The following is a 19,680-nucleotide window of genomic DNA, read 5'->3' as shown; positions in this document are numbered from 1 at the left end:
TGCTATATAAGCAGCTGGCTAGCTAGATCTTTCCTATCTTTCGTATATTATCTTAAGACAATGTGTTAATTCCTCTGATTGTTTCTCAACTTGTTGCTATCACTATGCCACAAGCAAGGGCATTAGCTTTAAGACCCTTAATGTTCTGTATTTCTCTTCAAATTATACATATTTCAATATTTACAAAGCAAAGACTAAGTCACTGGGATAGCTTAAAAAAAGTGGTAGTGCTCTACCCCTGTGGTCTTTGGGCTTCTCCTCTGGGAGGGCCTTGGCCAGCAGCTGCAGATCCAAGCAGTCTTGTGAACCACATAATAAAGACATCAGTAAGACTTGGGGAAGGAACCTGTGGCCAAAAGAGGGATGGTCTTATATGCAGCAGGCTGAAAGAAACCTCTAAGACAGCATAAACTGAGGCATTTATTACTGATTTTCTTGATTTTACATGGGCAAATAGATAAAAATAACATCAATCATGAATATGCAATTTTAAGTAAATTAGTTAAATGTCAAATGTTATATTTGTAACTCCTACAAATAATGTAACTCTCGCCTTTGTTTACCACCACACCCCATCACCTGCTGGATAAGGTTGATTCCCTCTATAGCACTGTTAGCTGCAGGGTTTTTTGACCATCAGATACTGAACAATGAGTTTGATGAATTGCTTCCTACACACCAACTAAATTCTGTTGACTCCTGATCACAAGAAGATGCGTTCTAAAAAAGGCACTTATTTTAGTTCCAAGCTCTGCTTTTCCAAATATAGACAAATACCAAATGAGAAGTTCCTACAGTTTGACCATCAATTTCACGGGTAGGTGACGGTTGCCCTGCTGAGCATAAGTATGGAAGGGAAATTCTGAGACTGGGCCAGAAAAGTAGATAAAATGCTTGCTTCGCTGTAAGCACAGTATAAGCAGAAAAAGCTGTTCTACAGACTCTTTAAACATAGAACACGGCATATATTCACATGCCTTTCTGAATGGAAACCTCAGTAACTTCCCTTTCTGGAGTTTGCATCATTGGTTTTCACAGTTTAGAGCTCAGTTTCCAACAGACGTGCTTACTCCATCAAAAAAGATGGAGGAAAGTGCCCCTTGGTTTTGTCCTTGTACTTCACCCTCCTCTTTCCAGACTCCCTGCTCCCAGGCTGTTGGCTGAGTCCCAGCAGCAAAGAGGAGACATCATGGTAGAGATTAAATCCACCCAAGAAGACATGGGAATTCCTCCAGCAAGGAGAGTCCCTCAGAGAAGAACTGGCTGGGAAGGTTCAGCCTTCCGTTTGTATGCAGCTAGGATCCTTGCATAGGCCTCTCTCATTTTATTCCTCACTCACTCTATGATAACTTTCATAACACGTTGTATCAGAAACATTTAATGAAGATTTCTGGATAAAGACACACAGATAGGAAAGTGCCATTTTCTTCAGCATACCCAAAGTTTCATAAAGCCAGAGTAGGGGAATCATTTCCAGTCTTAAGCTAGTTACCCGGGAGCCAGGGAAGTCATTACCTTATAAATTATTTATTACTCTGTGGCTCCAAAAATAACAAACTCCCCCAAGAATCCAAAATCAGAAGGTAGAAACACATACGCTCATGCCTACTTTCATTACTTGGCTCATGCACAACTTTGTTTCATATAAATACTATGTATAATTTTATTAGAAAGAAATACTATTTTGATGTTGAGACATCAAGTTATAAGCAGAAGAATAATAAAAGAGTTTGTTATTTTAATATTAGAAATATATTTAATGGAAACATTTGCAAGAGTGTATAGTGATGGGAAAATGCTGATTGTTAATGAGTTTAACAAAATTATAAAGCTTGGAAAATGTTTTCTTTCAATGCTGTGTCAAATACATGCAGGATTAATCTTTCTTGCAATGTGGGGATACTGACACAGAATTCACAGGCTAAATCAGGAAAATGAGAGGAGAATTGCTTGTAAATGGAATTAAGGTAATGCCTGGAGTTATTGGTGGCATCACAGCTCGAGTAACCTTCTTTCTAGAAGTAGAGTTAATATGCTAAGCCCCAGAGAAGCAACAAAAGATGGGGGTGGGGCCCAAGAATTTGTTAATGTCACTTAAAATCCTTATGTTCGTTCCTATTACACATTCCAGTAACTATACTGTTCACTTTATTTATATATGAAATACTAAAATGTGTATAAAATGACTGTGATTTTATGCTGTATTCATAATAACAAAGATATTTTTTCTTACCCTGTTGGTAGCTCCTTTTGTTACAATCCTTCAAAACACAGAAATGTTGGCTTGAGGAAACAAATAGCAGAAAATCTCCTTATGCCGCTCTTCAGCGTTTTTCTTGGAGCTGAATTACATTGCCAGGAGTACTGAAACATAGAACCATAGATATACGAATAGCTTGGGTTGGAAAAGACCTTCAAAGCTCATCCAGTCCAATCGCCCAGCAATGAGCAGAAACATCTTCATCTAGATCAAGTTGCCCAGAGCCATATCCAGCCTGACCTTCAATGTCTCCAGGGATGGGGCATCCACCACCTCTCTGGGCAACCTGTGCCAGTGTTTTCCACTCTCTTTGTAAATAATTTTTTCCTCACATCCAGCCTGAATCTCCTCTCTTGTAGTCTAAAACCATCAGCCCTTGTCCTGTTGCAACAGACCCTGCTAAAAGGTCTCTCCCCATCTTTCTTAAAGGCCCCTTATAAGAACTGAAAGGCCACAATAAGGTAGGTTGCCCCGGAGTCTTTTCCAGGCTGAACAAGCCCAGCTCTCTTAGCCTTTCCTCATAGGAGAGGTGCTCCAGCCCTCTGATCATTTCTGTGGCCCTTCTCTGGACCCTCTCCCAATAGGTCCATGTCTTTCCTGTTCTGAGGATTCCAGAGCTGAACACAGGTGGGGTCTCACCAGAGCAGAGGGGCAGAATCACCTCCCGTGACCTGCTGGCCATACTGCTTTGGTGCAGCCGAAGATACAATTGGCCTTCTGGGCTGCAAGCGCACGTTGCCTGCTCATATCAAATCTTCCATTCACCAGTACCCCAAGTCCTTCTCCACAGGGCTCTCAATCCCATTGCTTCCCAGCCTGTATCCATACTGGGGGTTTCCCTAACCCAGGTGCAGGACTTTGCACTTGTTGAAACTCATCATGTGGACACGAGCTCTTGCAGAACAGGGCCAGTTTGTGTAAATACAACAGACACACATCTCCACAATTCATGTGGCGGCTCCTGCACCCCAGGAGGGTTTCATGAGGCGGGATCCAGCCTTACCCTATGCAGCGGTATACACAGCTCCTGCACAGCACGGGGATGCGATACAGTGGTCTGAAGCTCCTCTGGCACCCCCATCACCAGTATGGGGTGAAGGAGGGAATAAGACAAAGACCCCATGAGGGCAGTGTTCCACATCCCATCACAGCCGCGGTGGGGGACACCTCGGAGACCGGCTGCCCTCCTTCCTCTCCTCAGAGCCCACCCTGCCCCCCCGCCGGCACGGCCTGGCCGCGGGGCCGCCGCGTCGCCTCAGGGACAGCAACACGGAGCCGGCCCTGTCGTCACGGAACTACAGCTCCCGTCGTGCAGCGCGGCAGCGCGGGGTCTGCCGGGCGCTGCGTCCCACGGTGCCCCGGGGCGGAGAGTCGGCCCGGGCCGAGGCCGGTGGGACCGTGAGGGCGGCGGGATGCGTCTGTCGGTGCCGGCCGCCATCTCGCATGGCCGCGTGTTCCGGCGGCTGGGGCTGGGCCCGCGGTCGCGCCTCGACCTGCTGCGCAACCTGGTGACGGCGCTGGTGCGGCACGAACGGATCGAGGCGCCCTGGGCGCGGGCCGACGAGATGAGGGGTTACGCCGAGAAGGTGAGCGGAGGGGACTGGACGGGTCGGGCTGGAGGAGGCGGCCCAGGGGCCCTGACGGCGCTGCCTGTTTTCACTCACAGCTCATCGAGTACGCCAAGCTTGGGGACACCAACGAGCGCGCCATGCGCATGGCAGACTTCTGGCTGACGGTAGGTACCTATCCCCTTCTACCCCACATCCCTCCTCACCCCCTCCAGCCGCGGTGCTGGCGCTGAGTGTGCTGCCCCGCAGGAGAAGGACCTCATCCACAAGCTGTTCAAGGTGCTGGCACCCCGGTTCCAGCCCCACTCCGGCAACTACACCCGCATGCTGCATATCCCCAACCGGGATGGCCTTGACCGTGCCAAAATGGCAGTCATCGAGCTCAAGGGAAACCCCTTTCCACCGCTCATCCGCCAGCGCTGCGACAGTGAGAAAACGCTGCTGAACCAGCTCCTGAAGGGCTACAGGGAGGACATGCAGCAGGCAGCAGCCCCACAGGCCCCTGGGGGCACCCCGGTGTAGGCAGCCCCCTCTGCCCCTGGGTGCCTAGGGATGGGGCTTGGCATCAGCAACCCATGCAACAACCAGCCAGTTGCCATCCTGGAGTGTATGGAGGGAGGATGTTCTGAAGGTTGATTACTACCGTTGAGTTGCCATGGTGGAAGCACGAGGTGCTTGCTTCTTCATGTGGTGTGAATAGAGTGTTGGCAAGAGAAGGAAATGAAGCTGGGAGCCCTAATGATTGATACACTCTCTGTAAATAAACTCTGTTCAAAAGTGAGTTTGCTTCTATTTGGGTTACATTCCTGTGCACATGAGTTGGTAACTTTCTGCAGAAAAATACTCCGAGAAACTACACACAAAAAACACAACACAAAAAAAACCCCACACCACCAAGTATGTTTGGTTCCTTACTCGTTGAGTTTCACAAGACAAATGAGTGATTCTGTGTAGTAAGGTAGCTGTATGGAAAAACAAAAACCATCAGGACACTTTGTTTTACACAGTACCATTTCTGTTTTAATGAATTCCAGTGAGAAATTAATAGGTGTGTGATACCGTTTAAGCAGAAAAAAATGGTTAAACCTAGTAGCAGTGATACTTTGACAGACCTCAACCTTTATGTTCCTGATGACCTTGAAGTTGCCCACCTTGCAGTTGTTCGAACAGATGTTCTGTGACTCAAGAGAAAAGATGAGCCAAGTTTCTACTGCTGCAGAGCGGCCACATCATTCAAAGTCATAGAATGGTTTGGGTTGGAAGGAACCTTAAAGCTCATCCAGTTCCAATGCCTTGCCATGGGCCAGGACACCTTCCACTAGAGCAGGTTGCTCCAAGCCATGTCCAACCTGGCCTTGAACACTGCCAGGGATGGGGCAGCCACAGCTTCTCTGGGCAACCTTTGCCAGTGTGTCACCACTCTCATGGTAAAGAACTTTTCCCTCATATCTAATGTAAATCCCCCCTCTGTCAGTTCAAATCCATTCCCTCTTGTCCTGTCACTACATGCCCTTCTAAAAAGCCCATTTCCAGATTTGTAGACCCCCTTTAGGTGCTGGAAGGCTGCTTAGACCATTCTCCAGGCTGAACAAACCGAACTCTCAGCCTGATTCACAGGTGCTTCAGCCCTTGGAGCATCTCTGTGGCCTCCCCTAGACTCACTCCAACAGCTCCACATCCATCTTGTGCTGGGGGCCCCAGGGCTGGACACAGGGCTGCAGGTGAAGTCTCATGAGAGCAGAGGGGCAGGATCACCTCCTTTGACCTGCTGGTCATGCTGCTTTTGATGCAGCCCAGGATATGGTTGGTTTCTGAGCTGCTAGCATGCACTGAAGCTGGCTCATGTTGAGCTTCTCATCGTCCAACACCCCCAAGTCCTTCTCCTCAAGGGCTGCTCTCAATCCATTCTCCACCCAGATTGTATTTCTGCTTGGGATTGCCCCAGTCCAGGTGCAGGACCTTGTACCTGGCCTTGTTGAACTTCATGAGGGTGGCACTGGCCACTTTTCCAGCCTGTCAGGGTCCCTCTGTATGGCATCCCTTCCCTCCGGCATGTCAACTGCACCACACAGCTTGGTGTCATCAGCCAACTAGCTGAGGATGCATCAATCCCACTGTCCATCTTGCAGACAGCAATGTTAAAGAGGATCAGTCACAACACCAGTTCTGTGCTGAAGCTTTAACAAAATACTCAAGAATACCTTATGTATATTTCTTCCTTAAATTCAGCCTCATAAGCTGAATCCTACCTAGCACATTACCAGCTACTGAAGACCCAGAGTACTGACTGTAGACCCCTGGGGATATTCTGCGTGCTTCAGAAGCAGAGGTGCTGCTTGAGCTTTTCATTTTAGCATTTCAAGGCTACTGCATACCAGGGAGAACAAAGGCAAGCGCTGTTTCATCTGCGTAATTTCTCAGAATTCAGGTTAGAAGTGTGAATGCTGTTTGATAAACCTATGTCACCTATGTCTATGTTACCTACCAGTTTATTTCAGATAGTTCAGCAGATGAACTTTTCTGTGGGACTGATGAGGATCTGAGAGGTAGGATTTTAACCACTGAAAGATCTTCCGTTGGTCTGCCTGCTTTCTTAGAGGAGGAGAGACAATAACTGTGAAACTGTTTTGGTAGAAAACTCAAGGGTGTGAATGATGAAAATACACCAAGGGAGGAATATGGCTGTGGCCCTCTCGTACTAGCTGAAAATACAGTGTTAAGCTCATGTTACCATTTTCCAAAACATCCCTTTTGATCAAAGGACCCAGTAGCAAGAGCAGGTAGAAATATATGTAGACAAATAAACGTGAAAACACTGATTTAGAAACACAGATGGATAAAAATATTTAATGAGGGAAAACAAGTCAGATATTCTCACGCTTGTCCTTAAATTAATAATGTAAGAGGGGTGGGGAAAAAAAAAAGCATAGAAAAGCTAGAAGCTTGTAAGCCACACTGGGGAAAAATCATGATACAGATTTTTTATATACAAATCCTCAGTGCACATACCTATTTTTTGCAGTATCTGTGTTAAGGTGACAGCTGACAAAGCATTCATTCAGTCTCACAAGCACAGTGGTAGTCCCTATAAATGCATTCTCTTATTATATGTCCTTGAACAGTTCCTAAGATTGTGTAGGTTTCTACAAAAAGAGGTGACTATCCTGCCATTCTGTCTTCTACTTGAGTGAGTCAAGCTTTCAGCTGCCTGTAGAGGAAGAACAAAGGGGAAGTTCACTGTTCATACATGAAATCTGTTCCCAGTATTCCCTTGTATCCTAGCTGCCAGAGCCAGGTCTTCTCTGTCAGCCTCATAACCATGTAATACATGCAAATACACAAGTCCGTATCACCATTTTTATATTCCACCCCCTTCCCTCAGCCCCTTTCTCCTTTGGAAAATAGATCCCTACCTGACTGCAGCTGCAAGACTCTGATACCAGTCATTAATATCTTGTTGGTCACTGGACATCAACAACAGTGTCTTGTGTGGAAAGGAAAGCTGAAAGGCAAACAGAATCTGGTGTCACCCTATGTCATGCCTTACCAAGGCAGCAGCTCTGATAAAAACAGAGCTATCAGCACTGAATTCAACTCAGCCCTGCATGTTGATTCCCCATCTTCTTTCCCAGATAGAAAAATTTAGCACTGGTACTGGGAGAGGCCAGACACTGCACAGTACAGAGCCACTGTCAGCCTTGTGCCTTCCTTGCAGCCAAAGGTGACAGCTGATTTTGACTTAACAGGGTATTAGGAAGTGGGCATATAGTTCTTAGCAGCAGTTTATCCAGTTTTCTGTCGTATTCCAAGCTGCCCCTAGGGGTCCTTCCAATACCACCACAGCTTGCCCGCTGTCTTCCTTGTCCTAGCTCACAAGCAATGAGATAACAACAGCCCCCAGATACTGTAACCCAGGAGGACTTGAACTGGAAACTCTTACCCAAGGCATCAGTCCCAGTCAAAGACCCTGCAGTCCTCGGAGTTAGATGCACAAGCAATATCTGTTGAGCTAATACCCACACCTTTTTGCATTTTCTCCACAGTCAAAGTAATTCTACATATTCATTGTCATGTGACTGAGGGGCTGTCTCCCCAAAATGTGGCTCTGACGAGGGCACCTCAGAGTCTTATCAGACCTCCTCACCTGACCTAAGTGAAGTAACCAGCAATCTGTACCCCAGAGTGCTCAGGAGGGCCTACACCATGAAGGGAAAAAGACCTACATCACCCAAGAGAGAAGAATTGCCCAAACCCAGACTAGTTCATTGCATTTACCGTTGTCACCACCCTCTTCATCTCAGTGCTGCTGCTGCTGAAACAGCCAGAGACCTACTTTGCATGCCTGACTCCATTAATGTTTCTGCCAGGCAGAAGCAGGAATACTTACACTGAGGAGCCCTCCCTGGCTCTGCGTGTGGCCAAACACCTTATCCACTACGCACCGGTGAAGTGGGTAGACAGCCTGGCATGCCAGTTTGTTTGAATTCAGTGGGTGCAGTGGGTGACAGGGCTTTGTTGAAATGAAGACGTCAGAAAAGAGGAAGAACATCCTGCGCTTCAGTTCTTCTCCCTTCGAAGGCACCACCAAAAGCCAGCCTTCCCGGATATACCAGCGCCCTAGGCATGTGAGGGAAATAAAAACAGAAAACAGTTGTCAGAAAAAAAGTCAAAAAACCGATGTAATGAGACAAACCGGAATACAATGAGCTACTGTTGTAGATTACCATTACAATTCCAGCCACTAGAAGGCGCTGAGTATCAACTATGGCAAGTGACAACGCCAATGCGGAAGCAGCTATAAGCCCAAAACTTTAAGTATAGGAGGAGCAGACTGAAGTTATGTCTGTGTTAATTAAAAGGAATTATGATATGCAAGCCTGTGTAAAGAGACCAGAACAAAAACATAGTTTGAAATTGCATGCATGCCTTTAAATTAACATAAGCCATCTTAGAAGAGTCAGCTACCCATGACATGATTTGCATTAAAACAAAAGGCAGAGAAATTGACAGGGGAAAAAAATCAAAACAGTTTGATAAACATAGGTGTAATCCGCAATTTTGTAAGACACAAAAATGGCATCTACAGAACATGGAATAATTAAAGCAGTGCCTCTAGTGAGGAGGATTATTGTACGAGACAGCCATTAACTTAAGGGAATTATAAAGACAACTGCCAGTAAGAATATTTATAAAAATCTTTAGCCATAATAATAAGGTATTGCCATCTGGCCTAGTCTGGAAAACACCTGACGGGGAATTTCAGCCATTGTTTTCTGGGCCTGACATTCTGGCTGAGCTAAGAAGTGCCTTTAGAAAACAATACAATTTTGTTTCAGTTATGGATTTTGTCTTAGTATGCTACAGCCCCAGGACACAGAGGCAAGTGAATCCCTGCTCAGCTTACTCCACAGGAACCACTCCTCTTATATGAATGAGAAACTGAGAAAGGTGAGGTGCAGGAATCAGTCCAAGTTTAAAAAACAAGTGGAAGGAAGGTGTTAGCAGCATAGTGCTGGACTAGGAACTGTTTCCTTCAACCTAAGTTATGATCAGACTCCCTGGCAAACAGTCTGAGCTGGTCTGTGCTGGAAGTCTTGGGATACAGATTTATGTTTAGAAATCCCAGGGGCACACAATTTAAGAAATTCTTGTGAAAGGAGGGAAAGGAAATATCCCTGTGGAAGCTAGGGATAACAGAATAGTGTGCTATGTTAAGGAGGCAGCTCTGGCTAAGACTGTATTTGCCCTGTATGTGCAAGGCAGCAAGGAGAGCAGCGTCTCTTTTCACTAGGAGCAGTATGTCTCAGAGACACAGTGAAATGGGAGACACCTAACTCCAAAGCTACCCCTTTTATCTGAATCTATAGCATTGTTTTCTCACCTCTTCTGTCCTAGTAACAGGATGAAATGTTAATGGTTGGTAAAAGCTAGCTTGCTTCTTGACAGCTGGGCCAAAACTACCAAGCCCCAGCTGCCTCTTACTTTTCTGCTTCTTACATCCAATAATACCTATTTTACCCCAGCTAATGGAAAACACAGCCACACAGTTCTCTGTCCCAGATAATGGAAAGGTGTCTATAGACCCTCAATACTTGCCTTACTACATGTCTTGGAATATGCAGAGACAAACTAAAATGTGGACCCAAAGCTTTCACACGATGGTCATCTCTGGTCTAGTTATATTATTATGGGGTTGGGTATTTTATTATGGGGTTATCTTATTAGTTCTGTCATTCAGGATAACTGATTTACCTTTTTACTTAAGCACTACCCCAATGTGCACAGGCACCCACACACATGCTCATGCTCAGTATAAGCACAGCACACCTGTGTTAGCTTACTTTCAGCTAGGATCGCCAAGAGGATTCCAAGAAGAATGGGAAGGAGAACTGTAAATTAATATGCCCATTTACAAAGCATCTTTAAGAATGATAACCTCTGATAAATATCCTCTTATTCTACCTGTGCTGGTTTGGCTGGGATAGAGTTAATTTTCTTCAAACAAATAGCAGCTGGTATGAGGCTGTCTCAGATTTATGCTGAAAACAGCATTTACAATACAGGCATGTTTTGGTTATTGCTGGGTAAGCACTGCTCAGCATGAAGGTTTTGTTCTGCTCCTCACCCCACCCCACCAGTGAGCAGGATGAGGGTGAACAAAGAGTTGGAAGGGTACACAGCCAGGACAGCTGACCCCAGCTGACTCAAGGGACATTCCATACCATATGATGTCATGCTCAGCATAAAGAGCTGGGGAAAGGAGAAGAAAGTGGGGATGCTTGGAGTGATGGAATTTTGTCTTCCCACGTAACCACTATACATGATGGACCCCTGCTTTCCTGGGGATGGCTGAACACCTGCCTGCTGATGGGAAGTGGTGAATGAATTCCTTATTTTGCTTTACTTGTGCGTGTGGCTTTTGCTTTATCTGTTGAACTACTTTGGTCTCAATCCACACATTTTCTTACTTTCACCTTTCTGTTTGTCTCACCCATCCTACTAGTAGATGTCTTCATGAAGAAATCCACATGTATGAATTACAACCACATTCACAAATACCTGGAAGTGTGTCTTGGAGACCTTTACACACAGTGACTTTAACACTCCTGTCCAGCTGCGGGACTCTTTCAAGAAGACCTCTGCAATAGCAGTGTTTCCTGACAGAACTGGCAAAGCACCAAGTCACCATTTCATAATTGCCCAGGCTGGGAACATTTCTCACAATATTTTATACGTAGCTTGGAGTGTGCTCTGGGCATGAAGCACACCCAGTTGCACAAGAGGTCATAAAGAAACCTGTTAACCAATTAGATATCACTTTATGTATCTCAGCTATTAACACAAACAATCTGACTTTAGGCACAGTTTAACCCTGCAGATAAAAGAAGATTCTTCATGTGAAGAGTATGAGCAGAAGTCTATGAAGCTTGTACCTTAAGGTAAAAACTACCAAAGTTCTTGGGCTCTTGACACTCATGAATCTATGGCTCATGCTGTGCGGTAGGAACACCACCACTTCTTACACTCTTCAAAAATCATTTAACGTCTGTTTTTCATTCTCACCCAGGACTTACACTCCTGACCTCCTTAGAGTGCTGTTACAAACTTTCTAACTACATGTTATCAGCACCCCCTCTGTGAATGTCAGGCAATTAAGCTGCTGCTTATACTTACTCAAAAATTGTTAACTTTAAAAAAAAGTGCTTGAATTATTAGTTATATTCCTTCATCCCCTATCTATGGAATTTGGGCAAAAGGGTAAAACTGGTTAATATGAGTTGAGTCAGACATGAAGGCAAGCATATCTCTATCTTGGCAGCATTAAAACAGAGCTGTCAGTAAGGCCCACCTGGAGTCAAAATCTGTATCTTTTGTCCTTTCAGCAGTTTCTGAACGCGAAGTAGCTGCAATGAGTTCTCCCTTTTATGAATGATGTCTTGTACCCACTGAGATACCAGAGAAAGAGATTTCACAGCCTCTGAAATTATAGCAGCATATTCTGAGGTTATCATAAGTGAGTATGTATTACTGCTTATCTATCTTGCTGTGAAAAGATAAAATTAAATTAAGAAGCAAATGTTGTAAACCAAGTATCAACAATAAATTTATTCAGTAATTTCAGCAAGAGAATTGGACTAGATGACCTCCAGAGGCCTCTCTCCCACTAACAATTCTGCAGTTCTAAAAAACCCCAACATTTATTTGACAATGAAACATTAGACAGATGAATAATTTCCTGGATTTGGAAGCAGAAACAGGAAAAATGCCCATAAGTGGTGTTAACTGCTAGTAAATACAGCATGAAGGTCATGAACTGTTATAGAAAATCGAGGCACATGCCCAAGATTCACAAAGTGGTTGGGGTTGGAAGGAAGCTTTAAAAATCATCTAGTCCAAATGCCCTGTGATGGGCAGAAATATTTCTCACTACACCAGGTTGCTCACAGCCCCATCGTACCTGGCTTTGAACACTTCTGGTAATTGGACATCCACAGGGTCCCTAGCAACCTGCTCCTGTGTCTCACCACCCTCACTGTTAAAAAAGAGCTGCCATTTTTCTAACCTAACCCATAGGCCACTTAACCCAGTCAGTTACACTACACTTTTATTCCCAATGTGTTCTCAGGGCCACCTTGATTAAAATGGAGAAGGGAAATAGTAATTCATTAGAATCCCAGAGAGAGGAAGATTTTTCTTCCTGTGGAAGTAGACAGAAGATAAGAATTCAAGTATTATTAGCAAGGAAGCTAACACAGATCAAAGTGCCAGTATCTACAGGTAGAATCATACTTGCAAGTTTTTGGTACTCAGGGCTGTCTGGGTTGGTGTTCTCCAACAAGTCTCTGAGGAAGTGCTTGTACCTGAGAGAAAGCAGGTTTATATCACCTAAAGATACCAGCATCAGCAGCATCTTGTATTAGTGACAGAATGATGCACAACCCTCCACCAGGAGATGGAGTACACACCTCTAAGCCTAACCAACCAATATTTTGTCACAATTCTTCAACTACATTCATTTAATCTTCAAAGTTATCACCTGAATTAACCGAAGTATTATATACATTTGCAACCTTAGGCATTTCCTGGGAATCTGATAAAAGCAACCTCACATACTATTGAAGTTCATGAGACTTACTTAGAATTCACATAAAAATGCCTTCAATAACTGTCAATTTCCCCTTTCAACTAGGTTTTTTTAATGTCTGAATAGTAGCATTCATAGCATGATTCCTGCCCACAGAAGAATATAAAGGCATTTCTATAAGAACTAGGAGATCCCTTTTTCTTTTTTCCTCTCCAGTCTTTACCAGAAGGCATCAGATCTCTGCAAATGCTTTCTCTCAATAAAAGTCAAGTTATTTTCAGTCTGAACTGACAGAAGAAATATCACATTGAATAGATTCATGAACTGGCAGAACTCATATGACCTGCAGTATATGTAACAGGGTTTCAAAAACACTTGAACACAAAAGAGTTGATTAATGAAAAAAATTAGACCTTCTTTTAAAAAGCCATAATTTTTCCAAACAGTTGGACAGCAACAAACATCCTGCTATTTTACAAATTAAAGGAAGGTTCCAAAGAATTACAGGAAAAGCAAAAGGCAGTATTTGTATCTGCCAAGCTGATTAAAAAGGTTGTGTAAAGCTACCTGAAGGACTGTTGTATGCTCACTCCTAATTATTTTCAAAGAAATGAGGCTCTCAGCCTCTCAAATTTGCTTTAGTGCAGCTAAGGCCATGCTTAAGAGCAGCTACTTGATCTATAGTAGCAGCAGCTGGGTTGCCAGGAAACTACCTGTGCTCTGTACAACTCCTACTCTCACCAAGAGCGAGCTGTCCTTGAACGCACGCAGCACTACCCTTGTGCAGGCAGCTTGCCTCTTCAAAGCAGAGATGATGCCTCAAGGGGCGGAATACAGCAATCAAGGCTGGGTCTGTCCAGGCTCAGATAACTGCAATAGGTACCAAATTTGAGGAAAGCATATGGTCCTGAAAACCAGGGAGGGGAAAAAAGCTTCCCTGGTTAGCTCATTAATCTTATCTCTCTCCAAAAGTAACAATTTGCAAGGGAGAAGTTACAAGGTTCAGGTCAGCAACTCACACAAAAGCAGAGTGAGAGCACTACTTCTGCAGCACTTCAGAAGCTTGCCTTTGTTCAGGGCCTACTTCAGTAGCTTACCAAGATGACAGAAAGCCTCCATTTCATTTCTACCCAAAAGCTAGATGAATGGCTTTGGAGCCAGCACTAAACACAGCTACCTCTCTGTGTCATCTCCCTTCCATGTATACTGACTCCACTTTACAGGCATGTCTTAGGTCTGTTTTATTGCTGTCTATAGGCTCAGATTTTGAGACACATTAAGCAACTTCACCTCTCATGCAACCAATACACTGTTATGTTCCCTTTTCCTTCCTTATACCAACATCTTGAAGACTCAGAATTGTTTACTTACTGGTGCAGCCTCTGCAGGGGCAAAGGAAGCAGATCCTCTAGCCTCCTCCCTTGAAACTGAGGTCGAGCCTCTTGGAGTTTCTTAAACCGTCGGAATGACTTATTTTTCCTCAATTGCTCCTGTGTGCGGCATAAAAGGGATATTAGCTTTCAGACTACAAAGAGAATTATGTGCTCTAGTCTGCACCAGAGCTTGGAATTGTTAGAGTTTAGAACTCCAGTACGAGACAGAAGCACCAACAACTTCTTTTGTGGCCTTGGGCAAGCCATTCCCTTCCCCTGGCCACCATTTCTAGTGGGTAGTTGAAGTGATATCCCCTTTTCATATATGCACGGCAGTATAAACCTGCTGCATTTGCTGAGAATACATGCACAGCTAGTATACTCAGAAAATGGAAATAAAGAAAAAGGGAAGGTTGACTCAGATAGGAAACAAGGAGTCTACCTGTGGTTCTGCCATTCCTTTCAAGCCAAAGCAACCTTTGCTTCCCATCACCTAAAGGCAAGTATCCAAAATGGCCTTTTCTCTTGAGAAATCAAAAGTGGGAATTTATGCAACCAAACAGACAGAAGGGAAACATCTCAGTACATCCTGCAGCTAGGAACAATCACAGACAAAAACTGTAAGTCAGGTGGTTTAAATTCCAGATATAGCTGTCAGGACTTTGAAATAAAAATACATCCTTCTGAAATCTCTTGGATGACAGGTTGTATTTGGAAAGGTAAGTGTGAAGGAAATTTTTTTTCTTCTACCATAGAAAAAAATTACAAGGAAAAGGAAACCCCACTGTTAGGATACCATTAATGGTAGTGGGAAAGACTAGACGACCTGATAATTCTCCAGAAAGAGATCATTGTCCTGTAGTGTTCCCATTGCAAGCTCTCCAGGTTTGCCAGCCAAGGAGGAGTGCGGGTAAATACAGAATTCTGAGAAAGGTGGGCTCAGTGTTTGCACACACATATGTTCATAGACATCTAAAAAAAGGTTCAAAAATTTGAAGTTCTAAATCAAGAGAGTTTTCACCATTCTATTATGGAAGAAAGTCTGAGAAAATAGCAGCAGACCAGAAAAAGGAAAGAAAGCTGCTCACTCCAGAAACAGAAGAAAAAGGGGAGGATGTAGGTGTTTCACAGAATGGACAGAGGGGAGAAAGTACATGAAGAATAAAGAAGATATTTACCTTCAAGGTTTTATTTGCCTGCTCCAAATTCTCAATGTAGTGGCCATAAAGCTCCAGATTCTGACAGAAATTTTCCAGTCCTGGTCCCAGGTTCCCTCTCTCCAGGTGAAGTGCCAGAACACTGCACAAGGAGCAATGAGAGCCCATGAGGGGTACGTTACCGATGACGTTTTCACAGCTCCCTCTGGTTCACTTCTATTCTGACCTTTCTTTGTTAGCCTCCAGCTTGGTTTATGTGCCAAATACATGCTTGGTGGTCACAGAGTAAGCTACAGAAAACATTGCTTAAAAATAACACAGAGCAGACTTACTGGGTTTAAACTGTTCTCCAGAGAGCAACTGGACATCCAGATATGTGAATACAGATCAGCAGTTTCCTGGGTACACCTGCAAGTGCCACCAAGGCTAGCAGTGCTATAAGTGAATGCCTGTTTTACAAGGTGGTAGCTTTATTTCCTGAAATCTTACTTTCTCATCAATATAGAGTCCTCCCCATATAATTACAGGAATCACATCAGTGTGTTCACTTACTGGCTGGCCGAACATATGGATTCCAGGGGTCCAAATATGGTTTCCAACACAGCAGGTTTCAGCGTCCCTTTGGCCTTTAAAATTGTCACAAAAAACTAAGTAGGGAAAAAGAAAGAATTTCAAACAGGTAGAATTCACAGGTCCCTCAAAAGTTATTCATGGTACACAGCAGAAGCAAGGAGCTGCAGCCTGCACACTCTCTAACTCAAAAGGATATTGAATATTGTGAATCCTACCTAAGATCTCTATCATCAGATGTAATCCTTCTTGGTAAATTTGACCATAACTGTAAACATGTGGAACAGTACTACAGCACTAATAAGAGTCTATTTCAGTATTCCTAGGTGCATCCACTTTTCACCACCTTGTTCATTATCAGTCTTTGTCTTGTCTATGCACCTGCATTTCATACACCTCAGGCATCTTAAGATGAGTCCCTATACAGTCAAAACTTAAAGATTTGTGTCTGTGTACAGACCAAAGCCATGGGGCCAGTACCCTGAGCTACTGGATATTACAGAGGAGGTAAAAGAGAAACAACAAAAACCCCCAACTTTCAGCCCCATGTTGTCCCATGCAGTAGAAATGTCTCAAAGTCTTGCTCTTGACCTTCACCACAACAACACAAAAAAGTGCATGCTGCCTGAAGGTACCCATGTATCCAGAAGGGACTAAAATACTTACTGTAACCACCAAATCCAGCTGCTCAAGGTATCTGTGTTCGGTTTCCAGCAGCTCTTTGGCTGTCCGGCTGCGCTTCCTCTCCCAGCGAGCCCTCTGCTCTTCCACAGGGTTTGCTCCAGCCATAAACAGCAGGGATGAGTCACCCATGACAACCTCAAGGCTGATATACAGAAAGGTAACTGACCCTGATGAGCCAAGAGAGATGGACACACAACAAAAAAAAAAACCTTATGGTGCAGGGTAGGATTCTGAGCTACGAACTCTTCACTTTGCTATGAAAGAAGAGAAGTTAGTTGTGAGCAACCAGTATTAACAGTTTCCTTCTACATTCCTACCCACAGGTACATCAACCAAAGGAGCAGTGTAAGAAAGACCAAACCATGAAAGCAAAAGCAGTACATTACAATATGTCTATAAATAATTCTCAAGCACACAATCCCACTCACAAACCACTGCTTCCTGAGCTCTGCCCCATTATTTGTGCAAAACTCTCTGTAAGCCCAAGGAAGTCAGTGGGTGGAAGAGGTACTGTGGGTAGGAGCAGAAAGCAGCCATAAGATTTGTCTTGGGGAGGAAAGAGAAAGAAAGACGACATTCTTGCTTTTTTTCCCATGGAGGTTTCCAAGAAACAAGTGGTTTGCATTGTCATTTTCTAACAGTATTTTGTGGTTTGAGGTGAGAGAAACTCAGTAACTGCTGTGAATCACACTATCCACTTAGTGACCAGTTTCACTGCTGCTCTTCTCTTCTGCAAGAGCATCATGTTTTGTTACAGAGAAAAACACTCCCTCTTTTGCTAACCTCCCTCAAAGGAAGACGCATGTGTTAGCTCGGCACCAGTTAAATATTGCTCTGCCTTTTGATCAAAAGGCAGCACAGGCTGTTGCACACTTCCCATGGCATGGAGCCTGGAGTTTCTCTGGAAGATGAACTACCTTCACAAAAGTTCATCCATGTGTGAATGAGATATACCAATACATGAAGATGTGTCACCATAGGGAAGGAAATTTGTCAAATACAGCCTTCCAGAGACATTTGATACCTAAACAAACGTCTGAAACAAAAGCTTCACATCAAATTAATATCAAGACTTGTTTAATGAATTAGCAGAAGCCTAGATAGCGAGAGGCATATGCAGCATTTTATAGCAGCAGAAGCTTCTCTAGAGGTTTATGCTCAGATTCATTCATGACACAACCACAGGCCTAGCTAAGGCCATGTCTTCATCAAACAGGGTAGACCCAGCACCCCTGCAGGGAATACCATGCCAGAGCTTAGTGACAGCGTGCAGAAGTACTCACCAGCAATAAACTAAAACGCTATCACTCACAGAGCACCTTTAGCCACGGTAGATTGAAGCCATTATTTTCATTTTGAGGCCAGATTTCTTTTAGCAAGCAATAATTAAAATAAATAAATAAATAAATGCACACACACACATATATGTATATAAAAATAAATATACCAGGTTTGACTGTCTCCTGCTCACATAAGGAAGCGCAAACGTTTCCACTATTCTAAAATGTATTACCTTTACTCTGAAGCCCGGGGGTAGATTAGAAAATACTACAGGGACAGCAGCATTCCAGCCTGCTTCTCCATTCTCAGAGTTGGAATAGAAATCACTGAATGCTTCCTATACAGTTAATTACGCTACGATGCCCCATTAGCAATATTCCCTATACTTGGAGCACTGTGTACAGTTCTGGTGTCCCCAACACAACAAGGACTTGGAGCAAGCCCAGAGGAGGCCATGAGGATGATCAGGGGACTGGAGCACCTCCCGTACAGAGACAGGCTGAGAAAGTTGGGGCTGTTCAGCCTGGAGAAGAGAAGGCTGCGTGGAGACCTCAGAGCAGCCTTCCAGTATCTGAAGGGGGGCTATAGGGATGCTGGGGAGGGACTATTCATTAGGAACTGTAGTGATAGGACAAGGGGTAACGGGTTAAAACTTAAACAGGGAAAGTTTAGATTGGCTATAAGGAAGAAGTTCTTCACTATGAGGATGTTGAGGCACTGGCACAGGGTGCCCGGAGAAGCTGTGGCTGCCCCATCCCTGGCAGTGTTCAAGGCCAGGCTGGACAGGGCTTGGAGCAACCTGCTCTAGTGGAAGGTGTCCCTGCCTGTAACAGGGGGGTTGGAACTGGATGAGCTTCAAGGTCCCTTCCAAACCAAATCATTCCAGGATTCTATTTCTGGTATTAAAACCATAATTTTAACACCCTCCAAACCCCTCCTTTTATTACGGCAGCACAGCCACTCTTAGTGTGTTGGAAGCATCATCCACCCCATGGGGCAGCTCCACAGGCCGCCTCTGGGGCCGGTGGACCATGTGGGAGAGGCCGCGGGGCCGTCCTCCCCCTTTCCTGCCTGCTTTAAGCCGGCTCACCACCGCCGCAAGGCGGTCTTCCCCCTGAGGGTGCCCCTCACCACCGCCCCTTGGCGGCCTTCCCACTGAGGGTGCCCCCAGACCCGAGGCAGGACCTTCCGGAGGGGCGGACGAGGCCCTCAACGGGACCCACGGCCGCCTCAACCCAACCGCCCGTTACCTGCAGGTCTCCGCTGCCACCGCCCCGCGTTCAAATGGCGGCCCCGCCCCGTCGGGCGTTCCCGGGGCGGGGCGGTCCCTGCTGTGCCGGGAGAGAGCTCGGTGGCGGGCAGCGGGCCGGCATGGTGTCCCGCGGGGAGCGGAGCCCGGCCTCCGGGTTAGGAGGGGACCTGGCGGCGCTGGCGGAGCTGGATGAGGCATCGCTGCTGGGCGGGCTGCGGGAGCGGTTCCTGCGGCAGCAGGTCTATGTGAGTGCCGGGGCCCGGGGCGGGGGGCGGCGGCTGCGGGCGCTCGGCTGACGGGCTCTCCCACTCCGCCAGACCGATGTCGGGGACATCCTCATCGCCATGAACCCCTTCCGGCCGCTGCCGCTGTACGGGAGAGAGGTGAGCTCCCACCGCGGCCCGCAATTGCAGACCCCTGCTGCCTTCTAACCCCTTCACCTCATGCCTG

General features: G+C 45.3%; 2 protein-coding genes across 2 annotated transcripts; one reads left to right on the top strand and one right to left on the bottom strand.

Annotated features, from left to right (window-relative positions):
• The first annotated feature begins 3,600 nt into the window (after nt 1-3,600).
• On the top strand, nt 3,601-4,591 carry MRPL17 (mitochondrial ribosomal protein L17). Its single transcript, XM_080638055.1, has 3 exons — nt 3,601-3,846; nt 3,927-3,995; nt 4,078-4,591. Exons 1-3 carry the CDS (start codon nt 3,673-3,675, stop codon nt 4,348-4,350), a joined length of 516 nt encoding a protein of 171 aa, XP_080494181.1. The 5' UTR covers nt 3,601-3,672; the 3' UTR covers nt 4,351-4,591.
• Nucleotides 4,592-7,237: 2,646 nt separating this feature from the next.
• ARHGEF39 (Rho guanine nucleotide exchange factor 39) lies at nt 7,238-19,236 on the bottom strand (the record flags this gene model as incomplete). Its single annotated transcript, XM_080637138.1, has 9 exons — nt 19,229-19,236; nt 16,680-16,864; nt 15,996-16,090; nt 15,465-15,585; nt 14,285-14,403; nt 12,619-12,689; nt 11,678-11,806; nt 8,216-8,445; nt 7,238-7,330 (listed from the first exon to the last, which is right to left on the bottom strand). Exons 2-9 carry the CDS (start codon nt 16,824-16,826, stop codon nt 7,238-7,240), a joined length of 1,005 nt encoding a protein of 334 aa, XP_080493264.1. The 5' UTR covers nt 16,827-16,864; nt 19,229-19,236.
• Between the last annotated feature and the right edge of the window lie 444 nt (nt 19,237-19,680).

This window comes from Psittacula echo (assembly GCF_963264785.1).
Source record: "Psittacula echo genome assembly, chromosome: Z".
Lineage (NCBI taxonomy): Eukaryota > Metazoa > Chordata > Aves > Psittaciformes > Psittacidae > Psittacula > Psittacula echo.
Note: the sequence above shows the minus strand (reverse complement) of the source record. Positions and strands in the feature narration are given on the sequence as shown.

Excerpts from the sequence above, each read along its gene's own strand:
- MRPL17 (XM_080638055.1), top strand. The coding sequence starts at position 3,673 with ATGCGTCTGTCGGTGCCGGCCGCCATCTCGCATGGCCGCGTGTTCCGG. Across the intron at positions 3,847-3,926 it reads TGAGGGGTTACGCCGAGAAG|CTCATCGAGTACGCCAAGCT; the intron begins GTGAGCGGAGGG and ends TTTCACTCACAG. Across the intron at positions 3,996-4,077 it reads TGGCAGACTTCTGGCTGACG|GAGAAGGACCTCATCCACAA; the intron begins GTAGGTACCTAT and ends GCTGCCCCGCAG.